At 38.9% G+C, this 19513-nt stretch overlaps 1 protein-coding gene across 1 annotated transcript in view; it reads right to left on the bottom strand.

Annotated features, from left to right (window-relative positions):
• CAPZA2 (capping actin protein of muscle Z-line subunit alpha 2) overlaps positions 1–16455 on the bottom strand; it is a 29767-nt gene extending 13312 nt beyond the window's left edge. Inside the window, exons 1-3 of the mRNA XM_054631150.2 lie at positions 16321–16455; positions 2381–2444; positions 361–412 (exon numbers count right to left, since the gene is read on the bottom strand). Coding sequence (XP_054487125.1) covers positions 361–412; positions 2381–2444; positions 16321–16359 — 155 coding nt within the window. The 5' untranslated portion in view covers positions 16360–16455. The remainder of the gene's footprint in view (positions 1–360; positions 413–2380; positions 2445–16320) is intronic.
• Positions 16456–19513: the final 3058 nt, after the last annotated feature.

The raw sequence follows: 19513 nt of genomic DNA, 5'->3' as shown, positions 1-19513 counted from the left end.
CACAGAGATCCAATCTACTAAGCCACATATCTTCACTCTTACAGAAGAAACTAATTTTGGCATGAAAGTACAGTAGGCATGATGTTTTGATACAAAAGTAGGGTCTAAGGATGCAGTATCTTACAGATGTTCAAGTAACACCTACCACGAAACAGAAAATGAAGTTGCTCTAATCATTAGGATACAATACAGATCTCTCCTCTGCCAAGAATTTAATCTTGATCAAAGATGCCCAACGCACACAATAGGGTTTTACTTGCCAAGCACACATCTTTAAATGAACCACTTACTGGTTATGCAAGTCCTACTGAAAAAACATCTTGCTTTTATGCAACTGAGTATGTGACATCTGGTACTTACTGGGCTGCTCCTTCCCTGAGAAGATTGTCATTATTAAGCAGCAACCGAACATCTGAAAGGAGTATTTACAACATATAAGTACAGTTAACTCAGAAACTTGTTTCAGTCACACAACAAGTATCAACAGACTGTACAAAACAATAAAAAAACTCCAAAAACTACTCCATACCCACAGAGATTACTAGGTAGTAAATTTATTGCTTCATATTTTATAATTTTCACTGAAAAAAATTAAAATAATAGTATAGAAATGGATCTCTTCCAAGACAATCTGGCAAAGACATTTAAGCTGTATTCTACAGGCTCTAGGAATCTGTCAATCTAGTTTTTTGAGAAGCTCTGAATGAGAACAGCACAGAATTCTACCAAGTTTCCTATAAAAGTATATTACCAACTCCCTCAACCTATATTATTGTTACTGTATTCTGATGACACTCATATGGTATGCATTGAACGTACTGGTTTTTAAGCCCTACCATTTTTAGTCTCATTCCTAAATGACACTCACTAGGCAGAAGATTATACACCATCATAGCATTTTTCCTACCATGATACAAGAAACATATGAATATAGAATAAATCAATACTCTCCTCAAAATTATTTAATATTTATTGTACAGCAAGTTTCTTATTTATGTACTTGACTTTACCAGATACTGTTTGAATAGCAATTTAATTAATTGCTCATTAACTAACCAATCATTAGTCTTGTTGGAACATATTAAACCTCTTTTAAATATTTCCAAGGTATCATTCAAGTGAAAAGTAAAAAAAATCTGGACTATATTTAAGGTATTTTTTTCTTTAAAAAACAAACAAGCAAACCCTTCTGAAATAAATCAAACTCCCCCACCCAAACCAAAACACAAAATACCCCAAAGGAAAAAAACCACCTCACATACTCAAAAAACCCTACACAAAACCAACCAACCAAATGCACAATTTTCAGAATTGGAATTAAAAGCTTTCTCTATTTAAGAAGGCAGTCTAAATCTCATTGAACACTGGTCAGGCATTTGTGTTTATTATGTGTTTTCAAACACATTGTACTCTGTTATTGAGCAGGTAGTTGCAGCTATGAATTAGCATAACAATGAAGTCTATAAGCAGTACTACTCCATTAAATTTTAATAATCTTCAGAAAGCTGAGTTAGTAAGCTGCTCACTTCAAAAATTAAGTACTAACTAATCTTAAATAATAACCAGCTGGCCACAGTTTAACTTTACCTTAAGAACAAGGTACTTGTAAAAGCATTGCATTCTTTAATAAACTTAAGCTCTCTCCAGTCTGACACTGACCACAGGTTTAGTATACCAAATTAATTTTTTTACTTAAATAGCTTCAGAAACATTTATAAGCCACAACTATAAAGCCTGCCTTTTTCTACTATATATATATGCCCAAATATCTTGATGACAGACAAACAACAATTTTTTTTAACAAATAACATCTTAGGTAAAGTTTAGACAACAATAGTTGAAAGAAACTTATTTTAAGTTTCCTTTCAGTTTACCAATACACTCAGTAAAATGGACTGTGCCCAGAATTTAAAGGTTAGAAATATTTGGAGAAAATTAATATTCTTTCCACAACTGGCACTAGGCAGGAGTCTTTTGTGTATTCCAGGTTAAATATTTGTAATGATATTCCTTCTTTTTAAAAAAATGACCATTTTAACTTCTGCTAGTTTAATTTTTGTTGAAAAATATAATTGCCTATCAAAGATGAAAAATAGGAGTATCTGTTTTCTAAACAGAAACCCTTGCAACTGTTAATTCATGACTCATTCAAAACAAAGCTTGTTCTCACATCACAAAGAAAAGCAGTACTTCCCTTGTTTTGCATTTAAACTTCAAGCTGTCTTGTGACTGCAAAGCTTATCATGCCCAGCTACAAAACCAGCCCTTATAGCAAGGAAGCTGCTACAATATAAGCTACATGAAATTCAGGAGAATAATCAGCAATGCAATTTTGGACATAGATAACTTAAAGAAAAGGGCAGAGCAGACAGATACTCACCATTGAACACCTCATTGAATTCCCCAGGAGGAGCATGAATTATGAATTTTGCTGCTATACGCACCTTAAATACAAAAACAATCGTGGTTGAATATACTTGCATTCATTCCTATTCAAAGCAGTTATGTATTACAGAGTTGTACCAGCCAGACATGAAATTGTACAACTCCCATTGTTTCACATATTTGCTCACATTATTTCAACTACTTGGTCTTTATTAAAAACACAGACTATAAAGCTCCACCTTTTCAAACAGAATAGAGATTGTATGTGATGGAAGGAGATAGGGAAATTGAGTCATTCATATTTTCTTTTACTGGCAAACAGGAAAAGATGAATATAACAAAGAAGATTAACAATATATTCACTATCTATGTCAGCTTTCAGTCCATGGGTGCCTGGGAATCAATACAGATTCCAAAAGAGCAAAAAACCATTATGAAGATGCATCTCATCTTCAAAGCTTCTCTTCCAATTTTACTACATATCATATGGTCCTGTACTTTCCAAAAGGTCCACACTGACAGATTAATCTCAAAAACACTGCATAGACACTAAAGCTCATAATTTCACCTGCACCTACCTAAGACCTGTTAGTATCACAGTACCAGCAGATAAAGCTTAAAAAACCCCTTGAGATCTTAATTAGTAATTAATGGCCTTTACCCACAGCTTCTTGCAGAGTAAACACAACATAAGCCAGTATTTTCACTGAAAGTATGCACACCTGCCCTGGCTTTCTTTCTCCTTCTGCTTGCACAAGCCCTTGCACAACAGCACAATGAGCAAAATCAGGAAAGTTATTGCTCTTTCTTTCCAGACCAGGTCCCTGAGCTGGTTCACTACACAGCTGCACACACATTCACTTGCAAAAACCCCACAAAAATACTTTCTAAATGTGAAACAACTTTTAAACTTCTCCCCTAAGTGACATTCTTACTTGCAGAATGTCACTTAGTGGACACACTTTGATTCATTCTTTTTCCCTCTTGCATTGTTAAAGGCACCCATTATAAAAACTAACAAACGAAATATTGGTTCCCTAACTTAACTTGGCAAAAGTTCCTATCCTTTACAGTCATCCAAGTTTAGCAGCTACTTCAAGCTCTCTTGCATCCTCGATATGGTGTTGCTATTCAAATATAGGATACTACTTGAAACAGGATTTCCCCTTCCAATACCTTATATCATGTATCTATGGAATGAAGAGCTGGAAAATTCAGTGCCTGGGAGCACTGTTTGAAATTAAGGAGTTTGAGAAACATACATTTCATTACAAATATCTAAAAATAACAAAAAATGCATTAGATTTACACATTTCCTTGTATTTGAAACTACTAAAGAACTGTCTGAGCATGCTAGAGCTCTTGAACTGACAAGAAAACAGCTTTTACAACTGAGGGTAGCAATATAGCCAGGGTTTGGGCCCCTGCTTCTTGACAGGGCCCAAATTTCAGACAAGGGCTCCAGGAGAGGTGGTTCAAGTTAAAGTGCCCTGGGAGAGCACTTAGCTGCCTCATGAGATCCATGTGACCAGCCCAGCAGCTTTCAGACCACTAACAGAACATGACCATTCAGAGCTGGATAATGGAAATGGAAAAGTTGTCAGTTCCCAACTTTCTAACCTAAATGTTGCATTTTGGATTGCAGACAGCCTTTGTCTGCTGCCTCAAATATCTACCAGCAGAACTCCTCTTTCCACGTAAACATGAATTTGCATTATCCTGAGATAAATGCCACAAAGTTTACTCTTTTCCAAGGAGACACAGAGAGGCAAGAGGACCTTCTTCTATGGCTACTTATTAAAGCAAAGTGGATTGTCTCCTTTGAATTAAAAAAATGTAACCTTATCCACGTTACCAGCATTATCCGAATCACCAATCCTCACACTCCTCTATCTCTTGCTGAAGTCAAGGCACTGTACCCAGCTCAATGCTCAAGCCAAAGTAATATAAAAATGTGAAACAAAGCTAACCTACAGTATTATTAAAGTGCTTATGAATGACAAAGGCAATAAGGATAAGACAGGCTCCAAGGTTCTATCACCAGCACATTTTATCAAATGACCCACTGTGCTGGTTTTGGCTGGGACAGAACTAATTCTCCTAACAATTGCTGGTATAAGCCTGTGTTCTGGATTTGTGCTGAACACAGCGCTGATCATAGCTGCCTGTGCTGCTGCTGAGCAGGGCTTACACAGCCAAGGCCTTTTCTGCTTTTCGTACTGACACACTGGCAAGGAAGCTGGGGATGCATGGGAGGCTGGGAGGAGACACAGCCAGGACAGGTGACCCCAACTGACCAAGGGATATTCCAAATATCAAATCATGCTCAGTATATAAAGTGGGGGAAGAAGGAGGAAGGGGTGGAGATTTTGGAGCGATGGCATTTGACTCCCCAAGTCACCATTACATGTGATGAGGCTCTGTTCTCCTAGAGATGGCTGAACAGCTGTCTGGCCATGGGAAACAGTGAATTAATTCCCTGTTTAGCTCTGCTTGCATGCATACCTTCTGCTTTCCTTCTTAAACTGTCTTTACCTTAACCCATGAGTTTTCCCACTTTTACCCTTCCAATTCTCTCCCTGATCCCACTGGTGGGGCAGTGGCTGAGTGGCTGTGTAGGGCTTGGTGGCTTGCCTGGGGTTAAACCATGACAGCAATTAATAGGGTCACAGCTCAGCCCTGAAAAGCAAGTATTGTGCTTTTAGTTGTGTGATTTCAGCATGACTATTGCTGGGCTGACTCCCAGCTCAAGATGAAGGAACAGCATTTCTTGATTCCTTGACTTCAGGTGAACAGGACTGCTTACCCCTGCCAAGGCCAGGTTAGCTCTGGGCAAGCAGAAAAGCAATATAGACATTTGGAGTTGTGAAATAACAGGTCCATCAGTTTTGGGCAGGCAGCAGCTATAAAAGCAAAATTAAGCAAACGTGGGTGCCCAAACTGCACCCTGAATGACCACATGCTTTAAACTGGTAACACCTGTACGGGACATTAGGTCTATACTAAAACTAGACCACTACCTAATTTTCAGCTGTTTTGGTAATATAAATCTGGTTTTGCTTATTTTTTTCACTATCAGTAAGAACTATTCTTATCAGTCAGATTAGCTACACTCTAAGTAGTATTCATTCAAAAGCATTCAGATGTAACACATGTCCTCATGATAGACCAACCTAGACATTACTTTTTACAAACATTTCACAAGTAAATTCAATTTCTCACTGATAGTTTTTGTGTGAAAATTCATCATAGATGAAATATTTTATAGAACAGATAAACAATAATGCAAATTTGCAATGAATATCTCATCAAGTATAAAGTATATTCATGTTTACAAAAGCAAAAAGTTTTAACATGTTTTCAGAAGTTGAGAGTGTGTCAGCTAAGACACTGTATTTTGCTCACCTGCCTTTGTGAAGCCAATTTAAAAGTAATCCACTTTCCTTCAGCAGTTAAACTGAATTAATTTCTCTGTGATGAGTATCTGATAAAGCCATTATTTCCCCAATTAATACATACAGGAAGCCCATATAAAAGAATTAAGTCCAGTAGTCTCACTTAACACATTAGAACTGAAAGGCAGTTACAGATTTATTGCCACTGAATTTTTCCAGAAATACATGCTCTAAAGGAGGCTTCTGTTTTTCAGACTGACACGGAAGGATAAATGAATGCACTTCCATGAACCTCTACAAGATGAAGATCTCTCCCTTTTGGCAGCAAAAAGCCTCAGCTATCACTTGGGGAAGCACGATTAAAACAAAGGGGTAGTCCATATAAAATATGATGTTCATAGGCAACTAAAAAAAGATAAATTAAAAATGCACATAACCTGTAATACAAAGTGACAGGCAAAAAGCTAAACTGCTCTTTAGTTAAATTGAGATAGGAAGTTGTAGCTGCTGAAAATAGTTTTAAGAAAACCAATCAGCTGCATTACAATTGCAATAAATGCTGATTTTTCAATGCATTGAGACTTCTAAAAATTTATTTACGCAAGCCAAAACAGAAACATCATAATCTCTTAAGAATCCAAATGACAAAACCTTTTTCCATTCAAGAGAACTGCACCTTTAAACACAGTACAAGAAACTTATACATGTATCAGCAAGTAACAAAAAATTGTTACAGTTGAGTCTTTTTTTAGAAAACTCAAAGACATAAAATACCTGAAGTTTCTCCAGTTATTACTGTAGTTACTCCCAAAACACTAAGGTTTAAGACAGTGTTTTATTGATGGAAATTTGAGTTAGCTCTCAGCTTCAAGTCTTCAGAGTAGCAAGAAACTATAAACTTCAGACTTCACTAATCCAGAACATCTGATCACTGGTGGTTTACAAAAAAACAGCTTTTACCACAAACCTATGTAAGGAACCATGTGTTTTCTATATTAAATTTCTTGAATGCAAAAAAACCCAAGTTACACATGTTTTTATGAATCATGTCTTTGTGCAGTTTTGAGCATTAATTTGGACAAATCATACAGAAGCTGACAGCAAGTTAAAAAAAAGTATAAAAATGACTTCTGAAACACTGACAAGGGAAGCATTCCCCACTGCAGCCACTCTATCCAGTTTTCACATTTACACCACTCACAGTCTTGTTTAAATTGAAGTCTGCTCTCAGTAGGTAAGAGCTAGCAAGATTTACTTTCAGAATTCAAGTGAAGTCAAATGCTATCTATCACATCAGTTAAAAGTTTATCAAATCTACAAGCTTATTGATTTTATACACTATTTCAATTAAGGTAAAAATTCACAGAGAAGCCTAGCAAAAGAGAAAAGGACAGGATTGTTGTATGTGATTAATACAATTATTAGGTATTATGCCTAATTCTTTATTCTGCTAGGGATTAAAACAATTGATCTATCAACAAATTCCTACACTTAGTTACAGCAATATTTGCAGTTTTCAGACTTCACAAGCAAAGAGCAATGTAGTAATGTACAGAATGGTGGCAGTTATGCTAAATCTATTTTTTTTCCATACTTCTGCTGTTATTTCACAATTTAATTTTTCTCAATGCACGATACCCATCAGGTACATAAGAGAAATCCTGCTCCTCTATTTTTTCCAGCCTAAGCCATTCTGAAGTTTATTTAATTTTTAAGAAGTTATACATAGCGGCTTGAAATGCCCCGAGATCACGCTTCCTGTTCCTGCCACATGAGGAGTGTCAGTGGTTGGAGAAGCCCGAGCCCGTGCGCTGTCTGTGCCTATATATGGTCAAGGAGAATGAATGTGCTCCCACTGCCGGGCTCCGCAGTGCCACTGTCACCTCCAAGGCAGCTCGCTCCTCGGACTCTGCTAAGGGGCAGCTTCTAACAGTAGCAGGCACATTAAAACTCTCCCTCTTCCATTTTTCTTTCCCCCCTTTTAATTCGACTGAGAGACAGTTATTTCAGAGTTTTGTTTGCTAGGCACCCTGACAGCTCACTCCTTCAATCAGCATCCATGCTGCACAGAAAAAACATGCTGATAAGCAGGAGACTGAAACCATATACTCAGCCTTACTCTTTCCTACACATCCCTTCTTTCAAATTCAGAAATTCAGCTGTGAACTCTTTGCAGCAGGGAGACCCACCCCTTCCTCTACACTCCCAACAGGTTAAAGTTCACTGCTCCACAGTGAACTTTAGATGGAAGGCGTGCAAAAGATTCCCACAATAATTTCCACTCAAAGACAACTTTGTTGCTAATCACAGGGGAATGAAAAGAGCTTCCCAAAGTTACTTTTATCACTGTTACGGCAGGCTCACAGCACTGTACATCATGCATTTACATTCAGGATTTCTGAGGGTACCCTTGCTATCTTACAACACACAATAAATCTCCCACTCACAGAAATCTGTGTTTGGCCAAAACAAAAGATGATGAGATATCACATCCAGAAGGGAGCTCCAGGAACAGTAGAGACTAGAGCTCTGTTCTCAGTCATGCCTTCTGTGTAGTTCTAGTTAAAAACCTGTCTGCAACTAGACAAATGGGTTTGTCGTGACCCACTTAACTCTGTTTACAGGTAGCTACAGGGTTTTCTCACAATTAGCTCATAGTCACATAAATATTAACAGAGACATCAGTTAAATGAGGCAAGTTTGAATTCTCTCAAGATCTCTAAGTCACACTCAAAATTAGGGATGCAGTTTGTACTCACTGGAGTGATACTGGACATAACACCTAGTTTTACTTAGTTCTGAGTTTGAGTAAAACTTGTTATTTACAAGTTCAGCTTGAGCTGTACCATTATTTTTCAATATGCACCTTTGCTGTTCCTTAAAAAGCAAAACTGTTTTGACATCTATCACTCAAAATGAATTTTGCATTGACATACATTACACATAAAGGAACACAGTTCTAAGGTTCAAATACTTGTAGGATACAATGCTTGATGCTCTATCCAAACATCAACATAGTTTTTGACTTTGTAAACCCTTCAGTGTTTAAAGAACATGTAACTAGCTTCCCCTTGGGATAGCTAGATATTTGGTAGTACTGGCTCCAATTGCTCATTAAATCTTTAGGTTAGATACTTCCCAGGACCCTACACCACTATTTTTACTAACTCCTATGTATCATCAGCACTCATCTAGTTCTGTGAGTATTCAGACAAACAGATTGATCAATCTAAAGAACAGCTTTAAAAGGTGGCAAGAAGATAACCAATTTAGCCAAAAAAGAGCTTTACATAATTATCATTGCTTCCTGCTGCAGACAGTTTAGTGAGGCAAAAAAGCCTTCAAACAGCTGGACAAGCTCTGAGAACAAAAATGTGAGAAAGGAATTACCCCATGTCAGCAGCAAAATGCCTTCACAGCATCTCATGAAACCTCACCATACCCACGGGTATAACTTCAAATAGCAGAACAGCATCCCAAAACATGCATCATCTCACACAAACATGGAACAAAGGCAGCGACTCTGGTAGAGAGGGAATGAATACAAACATAGTGCTGCAACTGCCTTCCTACCAAGCTCAACTGAAAATTCTCTGCAGTATCCCATTCACTTCTGCTTCCAGAAGAGCTAAGGAAAAAACCCTGTAAAAATGTGATTCTGTGGCACAGGAAAGGAGGGGCACATTCCATACCTATGGCTTTGACTGAACAGACATTTCCTTAATTGCAATGCCTAAAGCTACATTGCATCTGGAGAACATGTGTTTTCCTCAATTATTTTTAATACACAAGTATTTAAAAATATGTAACAGTACCAGCCCTTCACAATGCTGCAAAAAGTACATCTTACACAACAATATGGTAATATGCTGCATTCTTTCTACCTGACGACCTGACTTCAATAATGAGATTTATTTTCACAAAAATAACCACTCAGAAAGGTGGTGGATGCATCAGTGTAGGACCTTCAGCAGAAGAATATCTAAATATCATAAAAGTCTCCATGTTAAAATCACTTTACACACCATATCATATTAAGAAAATTTAAAATCCGAAACTCCAAACAGGACTTCTGAAAGTCACTGCATCAGACGAAGATAGCAAAAAGGAATATGAAAGCAAAGGATGTATTTGAGTAACACACAAGATTAACCATAAAAAAAAAAAAAAGAAGATAAATCTCCCCCCATGTTATTCTGTAGTTATTCTTATTCCCCAAGCATATAAAATTGGAAACCTTTCATTATATATATATTTATACATGGCTATTTATGCATATATTGTATAATGTATATATTTACATAAAACTATTTATAATTATATATAAATATATACAATTGTAGCCAAGCAACTTCATACTTAAGCTTATAGAACAGATAGACAACAATTAAGCAGCATAAAAAATGATTTCCTTGCAAAAGTCATTCACTGAAAACTGAAAAAGTAGTAAAATTTTACATTTAATGAAAAGCAAAAGCATTAAGTTTTATTTGAGAAGTAAATGGTATAAGAAATGGCTAACTAAGACTTCACAAAGAAAGAAACCAACAGTGTCATCTCCCACATAAAAACCCAAGATGTCTTGTTAAGGGACATCAACACACATGATCCTCAGCTGCAGACTCTCTTTCTCAGCAGTCTTTACAAAGTGGTATCCAACGTACGCTAAAAAGCACTCGGTTCATATTTGCAAAGTATTCTTCTACTACAAAGCCCAAGTTTTTAAAGTTTTTAAATCTTCTACACCGAGATAATTTGTTATAATGAGATACTCCAAGAACATTAAGCCCAGATTCAATAGCAGGGGTGAGAGAAAAAGAATGTAACAGAGCTTGCTCTCTGAAAATGGATGGAGTAAGGTCCCACCCTAACTGTTACGTCTCCCCCTCTCAACCCCTCTCAATTCCAGCGTCTTACAATTCTCTCTCTAAGTGACCTATTCAAGGTTTTAATGCCTTCTGTCAAGCTAACAAAGTATTTGAAGTATTTTACATTTCAGAAGTTTTTTACTCAAGGATTAAAAAAGTAATTGCCGCATGCTCAAAAATCTGTTTTCATTTCTCAGTTGCACTTTCAACTCCTTTACATCCCACTGCCAGAACCTGAAAGTAAATAGTACACAGGGCTGCCTGTAAAAAATGCAGGGGTTTGCTAAACAATGCAGCTAAAAGCTAAAGCTACCCTTTTCCTGTTCTTTTTTGACTGCCAATATTGAAACTAACCGAAAATAGAATTTCACAGCAGAACTTGTAGGTTGAAGACGGTATTGGTAGGCAATAGAACCATATCTGCTATATCATAAAATAATGTCTCCAGTTTCATCTCTGTATTTGCCAATAACTTGTCCTATTACTCTATTTTTGCTTCAATTTGTTTCTCTTATCTACTTGAGCTATGAGGTTTCATAGGTACCAAGCTTCTGCAAGAAGTTTTGAGAGTACAAAGCAAGAAGGGGGTTTTTGATGGTCCTGAGGTGCCACTGCATTATGAATACTCCAATACTCCCTAACATGGTAAAAGTCATAATCCCCAAAGGGTACCCAATTTCTTCAAGCTAGTACTAAGGAAAGAATATATGAAATGAAGTTTTAGAAATCACTGATCTTTTCTTTATAATAACAGGTTTCACTTGTATTCATTATCAAGCTTCAAGTAGTTACTCTTCACTTGTCAAAAAGGCAAACAATTTTGATTTGCTCAGTAACTTACTGTGGAGGTACACAGTAAAAGACAAGCAGCACTGCACACAAGTTGCAACAATTAGAAATTAGGATAAGTTTCTGACTGTGGGCTTAGACAAACATTGCAACACCTCACCCAGAGAGCTAGTACAGTCTCTGTTCCTGGAGATACCCAAAACTCAAAGGGCAAGTCCCTAAGCAACCTTATCTAAGCTAGCCCATTTTGAATAACCAGCATTTGAGTTACCTTCAGAAATTTCTTCCAGCCAGTATGACTGTAGAAGCAAACCAAGTTATTTGCAGTTACACATACAGTATATGAGCACTTCTTCAGACAGTGTTTAACAGTTTCCCAAGAAAGTGATTCAAATATCTGTCCTTCAATCTCAATGGTATTGATGCATTTTTAGTTAAAAAAACAAAACCAAACTAACTCAAGACAACATTCTATCTTCACACATATTTTCATGTATATCCTGAGATGGACATGAAAATCTTTAATCTTGGAAGGGCTCCAATATTCAAAACTACACGTCAGTCTGAAAAGCACTCCTAACTTCCTCATTCTTACTAAAGAATTTCATCAAAATGTTATCAAGGACACTTGCAAGACTTAAAGTTTACTTTATAGATTACAGTGCAAGTATGCCCAGAAAGGGTTATTCAAATGCACCTCCTACTCATTTACAGTCTCATTTGACACAATTCTGAAAGTCAGAAGTCTAAATCCTTTCAAAATGAATGATGTAGAGCAAAGGAATTGCTTTAACACACGTAAACTAGAAAAGTACCATTTTTTTCTGTCAAAAATTCTGCTAATGCTTTCAAAGCAGTTCTAGGAAAAAGGTTTATATTTGCATTGAGAAAAGTACCTGAGCCTTTCACATTGGTGGGCTTGTCCATGTAAGTGCAATCTGCTGTAAATGTATAACACTCTAAAGACAACATTACAGGTGAGAGATTCATTTTACTGGCATAGACTTCTCATTCCAAAGCACTGACATAAGAAATGGGTTTTCCTTAATCTGACAAAACTACACTGCAGAGTTTATTTTAGCTTTATTAGGTAAATTAGGTGTCAAAATCTACAAATTTAAGAAGTTACAAAGTTACCCAATGCACCAGGAAATACCTGGAAGCCATCCAGGCTCACTTTCGCAAATGGGACTACTTCCTCTTTATAAGCGAAGTTTTCTTCTAATGACACTGTTAAACTCCATCTTTCCAAAAAAGTGAAACTACTGAGATATAAACTTACTGAAAGAGGTGTAGTTCCTTAAAAAAAAAAGTTTGACAATTCCCATGTTTATTATGTTCAGCATTTTAAGGAATGCAAGAGTTCATTTAGTATTTAAAAACTTCATGTGTTATCCTTTCCTCCCTGAAGGCATCCTGATTTTCTGAGGCTGTGTCTCAAGTCATACACAGCTATTTAACTCCTGTGCTTCACATTAAAAACAAAAAACCCCAACCAAACCTACAGAAAACATGTCCCTTCGAGTTACCAAAAATGGACTAGAGAACACTAGTTTTATGATTTAAATGGTTTCTGTGCTGTTTTTCAGTTGTGCCATTGTTTGTAAATGAGTATTTACATTAGCAAATACAACTTTTACAGTAAAATCAGTACCTTTCATTAATTATGGCCTACACTCATGTAGATAAATTGTACCTTTAATATTCCCACTAATATGCTAATTAAAATATTTTTATACGTGTTTATTAGTTTTTTTGTAGCTACAAAGGTAAGAAAACAATTTCTAGATAAAATGGAATAAAATTGAACTGCAAAAAATGGTTACTAGTCTTTAACAAAACTACTTCAAATATCCTGAACAGCTGAATAGGTTTTGCATTCAGAACTTGTTAAGCGATGATGCATTATCTACAGGAAGGGTGAAGAAGTGATGACTGCTACTCGAGAGTTCAGGGCTTCAAGGTTTCCACCTCTCACACCCCGTTTTTAAACAAACAAACTGAACCAATAAACAAACAAACTTATGTTATTCAACACACCTAAAAGCTTCTGAACTTTCAGTGACCTATGTGAATAATGCAACACTGTGGATCACAAAAGCTGTCTTCAGCACTGAAAAATCGCTGCTCCTGGATGCTAAAATCAGTAACTTTCATTGGCAATAGTCCAACTTCAGATCTTTGGATCCACACAAACCTCACACGCCTTATTTGCTACAAATAATCCTTGTATTGTTGCAATGATGCAACACACATTGCATCACTGAAAGAAAAACAAGGCTTCAAAGATCTCTTTAAAAATGGGAATCTGAGGAACAAGATTGAGTTCAAAATTGTCTTGAATATTGAAATGCTCTTTCTGGTTCTTCTCCTTCCTTGGTTTTAAAGATCATTTACCTGAACTGTAACAATCTGGTTTGCCATTATTCCAATTATGCCCCCTTCTGTATTCCCAATTATGCCAAACACTGCTGGTTTTAAACTTGAATTGTGCTACAGCTAAATACAGTCATCTTAAATCCAGCAATAGTAAGGTACATGGAATTGCCTACTGCCTTTGCAATACTTAAAATCTTTTGACTAACACGAAGTAAGATATGAATCAAAGACCTTTCTGAACCTGCCCTATCATTACATCACTCAATTTCCTACTTATTTGTGCTCATACACCATTATTACAAGTCTGAGACAAAAAATGTTCTGTTATTTGGTTCACCTTCTTTCTTCCTTGAGGAGTTTCAGGGTTCTACTTATGTCTCTACTGAAATTATCTATAAAACTACATCACCACCACCATCTGCATCAGCCTTCAATATTATCAGTTCTGTATCATGAAAGGAAAATATATAAAGGAGCAATGTGATTTATTTCTCACGAAAATCAATGTTTGCCTCTTTGCATCTACTCTTGCATTTATTTATAGTCCCAACTGGATGAGTGAGAAGGGTGTGTTTGTCAAATGCCATTCAGCTGATTTTTTTTAAGCTCAGTAGAACTGAATACTCGAAATAACATTTTTATTGTACAACGACAGCACAACTTAATGCATCAGAAATAAAATCTTAAGGTATCACATGTATATTGCCACATGTATATTTTCCATGAGTTTGCAGTGTTACCCATCTTTGGTTTCTTAGCCAAAAAAATATACTCTCAGGCTTGAAAAATTCCACTCATACAGGACAATCAATTTTATATGGGACTACTAGAGAAATCAATTTAAATTTACAATGGATGAGTGCTCATTGTATTCACTTATACCAAGGCAGGAAGTGTCTCTATGAGTCTCTGCACCCATTTTCGGGGAAAAGGAAAAACAAAATCAGTGAGTAGAAGAAAGTTCAGAATTTAACTCCATCAGCCACAAAAGCACAGGCAGGGCTGCCAAGATCAAACAGAGACAAAACTGTCATTCTGTCTTTTATTATTTGACAGAACGAGAAGCAATGGGCACAAAATGAAACATAGGAGGTGCCATCTGGGCACAAGGAAACACTTCTTCACTACAAGAGTGACCGAGCACTGCCACAGGCTGTCCAAGGAGGCTGTGGAGCCTGCATCCCTAGAGATTTCCAAAAGCCACCTGCACAGAGTACTGGGCAGCTGCTCTAGATGACTCTACAATATGATGTCCAAGGATCCCTTTCCATCTTAACCATTCACTGATGGCAAGATAACTTATGGTAAAAGTATTTTCAGCATACCTTCTGGAACAATGTACTGGATTAGTGTTACTTGCATTTTCTATAAGGGGCTAGAAAAACCACAATTACCACTTACACTTCTGGATCACATTACTACTTGTATCAATAGAGAGGTGGTCTTGGAAGGTGATTTAAGTAGAGGAAGGCAGAGTCTTCAAACCTCTTGGGAAGAGGATAGCAAGATCTAGGTGCTATGCACTCCTAGGCATACCAGTGCATCTCTACTTATAAAACAGGGTCAAGCAGAAAACCTGTCTCACTGTAACAACTTAGATATTTTAGACATCCTTCTAACTTCAAATAAGTTTGAAACATCATTTTTGATACCTTCCACATTTGAGTCATCTCACAACTTTAACAGACGTGAAAATCGAAGTTTTTAAAGGGGAAAGTGAGCAAGAGCATGCGTTACATAAAGGCAGAAGCAGTGCACCATGTACACGAAACACCACACCCTAGCTTGGAAACAGGCAGCTGCTGTGAAGCTGAATCCCCCAGAGAATGACAAGGAGCAGTGATAACTGAGATCTCACAAAACACCCTGCTCCTTTTGAGACTTTTCTGGAAAAATCTGCCTTAAATTTGAGTTTCCAACTGCCGCAAAAAGAGTATGTGATACATCCCTAACGCAGTCCCTCCGCTCCTTGACCTCCCACTTCCCCAATTACTGTCTCCTAGCAGGAAGCAAAACAGCCTTCCTCATCCCCACAGCTCCTTCCTCCCGTAAATCACATGTATCCCATGTCCTCCCGGGGCCCGCGGGGCTGCCTGGGGACGGCAGGCCGGGAGCCTCGGAGCAGCCGGCGGCAGGGGCACGGCGCCTCGGGAACGGGAAGTGGAGGTGGGGGAAGGGAAAGCCCTTCCGCGTCTCTCCTGCCTCTCCCCGCCGACCCCGAACCCCGCACGCCGGGCGGGGGCGGCCGCAGGGACCGGCAGAGCAGCGGCCGCCGCCCCCACGGGGCCCCGGGTGCCGCCCCCCCCGGACCCGCACCGTACAAGGCGCGGCGGGAGATGCGGCCGGGCCGGGCCGGCCCTGCCCCGGCCTCAACCCCGGCCCTCCGCCCGCCCCTGCTGCGGCCGGGCCCGGCTGCGCGGCCACGCTGAAACAGGAGCCCCGCCGGCCCGGAGGACAGGAGGACGGCGCGGCTCGGCGCAACCTATCCATCCATCCATCCCTACCTTCTCCTCGTCGGACAGCTGCTCCTCCAGGTCCGCCATCTTCCCGTCCGGCTGCGCCCGCCCCCTCCCGCTCCTCCTTCCCGGCAGGAAGGGCGGGACCCGCGCGCGCTCCCTGCGGGGGCGGTGCCTTGTGCGCGTGCGCGCGCGGTGGGCGGGGAGCCTGGGAAGGGGGGGGGCACGTTGGGAATGGGAAATGGGAAATGGGGGATCCCGGGGCAGAGAGGGGCGTTGGGAATGAGGGATCCCGGGGCAGAGAGGGGCACAATGGGAATGGAAAACAGGGGGTCCTGAAAAGGTTTGAATTGCATATGGAGTTGTGGGGAGCCAGAAGTAAAACTCTCAAAGATTAGGTTGGAGAAGACTTCTGAGATCATCGAGTCCAACCTATGATGAACAGCACCTGTTCAATAGACTGTGGCATCAGTGCCGCCTCCAGTTTCTTAAACAGCTCCAGGGATGGCACCCCTCCCACCTCCCTGGGCAGCCCATTTCCATCTCTAATTGCCCTCTCAGTGAAGAAATCCCTCCCAACATCCAAAATAAACCTCCCCTGGCGCAGCTGAGGGCTGTGTCCTCTAGTCCCGTCCCTGGTTGCCTGGGAGAAGGCACCGATCCCCCAGGCAGGAGCAGAGTGTCCAGGTTTCAGCCCCATCACAGCAGGTGCTCAGTGGGTGCCAGGGCTGGGGCTGGGCCCGGGCGCCCCACAGGTGCTGCGGAGGCTGTGGGAAGCTCTGTCTAATATCAGCAACAGAAATGTGTGAAGTGATTTGTACTGTAGAAATTGGACATGAATGGCATCAGTGGGAGAAAAATAAGTAGATTGAAAGTTTTTTACCTCCCGACTAAGAAATTGTGAAGAATGTCATCCAGCAATGTGACATTGCAGCTACACGGGGATTTGGCATGATGACTTGCAAGGATTGCCTCTGAGCTAGTGGTTACTCTTTGGTAACATTTAAAAATACAATTTCTTACTGTCCAGCACAGTGTACTTCATCTCAGTTATGATGAACAAGAAAAAGCTGATCGTTGAGGTGCTGAGATACACCTACATCAGTCATGGTTAGTGGTGTGAATGCAGCCAGCTTCAAGCCCAAGGATCTTGTTATGCTGTGGAGCTCATCCACATCTGTCTTTCTTGCATGAATATTTCTGCATAAATGCTGCCAAAGTGCAGCAGAACAAAATATGCCTATACCTGTAGAATTTTTCAGGGCTGTTACTCTAGATGCTGTAAGAGGACTGCCACATGAAAGTGAAGGAAAGTGAAGTTGGACAAAAAGTGGTTCAAGCCAAATGTGGTATTCTAATGGCACAAAGAAAGTCAGTATATAATGAAAACATGTAAATGAAAATAAGTAAAAATAATTAATATATTGGTTGGACAATGTGGCTAGTTCAGGACAGTTGAAGAACGACTTTAAATACTTGTAGCCATGGAGGATAAAGATAATGGACAGTAGTGTATTTATGTGAGAAACAAGATAAATGACAACCAAAGCTAATGTTTGACAGGACCATTGCTAGATTTAGAGTGAAGTATAGAACATAAGATGTGTATCTAAGAGATATCTGGGTTTTGAATATTTTGCATATATTATAGATTTTATATCTCAATAATAAAAGATAATGGTCTGTAGCAGGGAACAGCATTGTACAGCATTCAGTGTCATGCAACAACAGTACTTTATAACTTCTACCCAGGAGTCTTAAGAGAAACTGCCTGAGGTCTGTGAAATGCTTCTGTTAATTTTTAACACACCTTGGGGTTTGCCAGCTGGGGGATATTGCCATATATTGCCATGGGTGTTGCTTTATTTAATGTCTACCAGGAAGATAGTTCAAAAGGTAGATCTTCTCAGATAAATGTGAACAGTTTTCTTGTAAGTAAATATATCTGTCTGTTGGATGTACCATGTTTAGCCCAGATTTTTCTTGGAAGTTTGCTGAAACTAACAAGATGACGTGAATGATTCAGAGGAGGACCCTGTAGTCATCATAGAAACTGATGTGAATCTTCTTAATAGTACCTTCACAGGTACTTTACTGTGACCTTAGGACTTAATGGGGAATGAATAATCATGCAGAAATAATGTGACTTTGTGGCTTTGTATTTTGTGACTAAAGTATTTTGGATGGTTTGTGTGTCTCCTCAGGAAGAAATTTCAGAGGGATTTTAAAGGAGGACTGAAAATAATCCTGGAGATGCAGAAAAAATTTCAGGACATGGGGCTTAAGGCTGTCAAGACTGAGAAGTGATTTTGGATATAGCAGTGATACATGAGCTAGTTTGGAATTTAAATGCATCTTCTATGAAGTCATAGATCTCTGCTTGCTGTTTTAAATTGAATACAGCCAATTTCCAACCAGTAAATCTCATATACAAAATTCATATTTTTTCATGAGTCATTGTCTTTACACATTGATCAAGGGCTAATTTGCACTACAATCACATACAGAACAGCAGAATATCCTGTTGCTTGCTAGCTAGCTCATGTCTTAGCAGCTGTCTAGTCCCACTATGTGAAGCTCACCATGGGCTAGCAGATCTGTCTGATGAGCAGCACGTGGTTTAGTGATGTAGTGGGAGAAAAAGGAATTTATTATAAAAACAACCCACCCACTCCCCAAACAACAGCTATTGAGATTTACTTAATCTGATCAGACATAGTAGAGCTACCAGTCAAGCAGTTTCTGTGCTAAGGCCATCCTGAAGATGGCAGTGAGGTGATAGTGGTTAGCACAGCACACCTCTGGCCTTCTGCACTGGCCCCAAACATTGAGATCAAAAAGGCAGAGAAGAATAAATTGCATTTTCATTCTTCTTCATCAAGGCAAGTGATTGACATTTTATCTATTGCATCTGCTCAAAGGACAATCTCATGAGAGGTGCGTTTGGGGCCTACTTGTTTAACCTGGAGGATGTACTACATTCTGTAGATTTTCTGTAATGAAAGATGTTTTATAAGAAGTCACTAATCTTTTTTGCTTGACTACTTCCTTTTACATTTCAGAAGGAAATCAGGATTCTTTCTTAAGAGAATTTTGGAATAAGCCCTTTTGCAAGTCTGCAAATCTTATCAAACAATACATTCAAGGAGTCAAAGGACAGGTAAAGAAAAGAAGCTGGCCACTGTAGACTTTTACTACATTTACTACATTTTAATAGCTAACACTGTGGCTTTTAAAAAGT

This window comes from Agelaius phoeniceus, chromosome 5, assembly GCF_051311805.1.
Source record: "Agelaius phoeniceus isolate bAgePho1 chromosome 5, bAgePho1.hap1, whole genome shotgun sequence".
Taxonomy (NCBI): Eukaryota; Metazoa; Chordata; class Aves; order Passeriformes; family Icteridae; genus Agelaius; species Agelaius phoeniceus.
The sequence above is the reverse complement of the archived record's forward strand: the minus strand, read 5'-3'. Positions and strand labels throughout refer to the sequence as shown.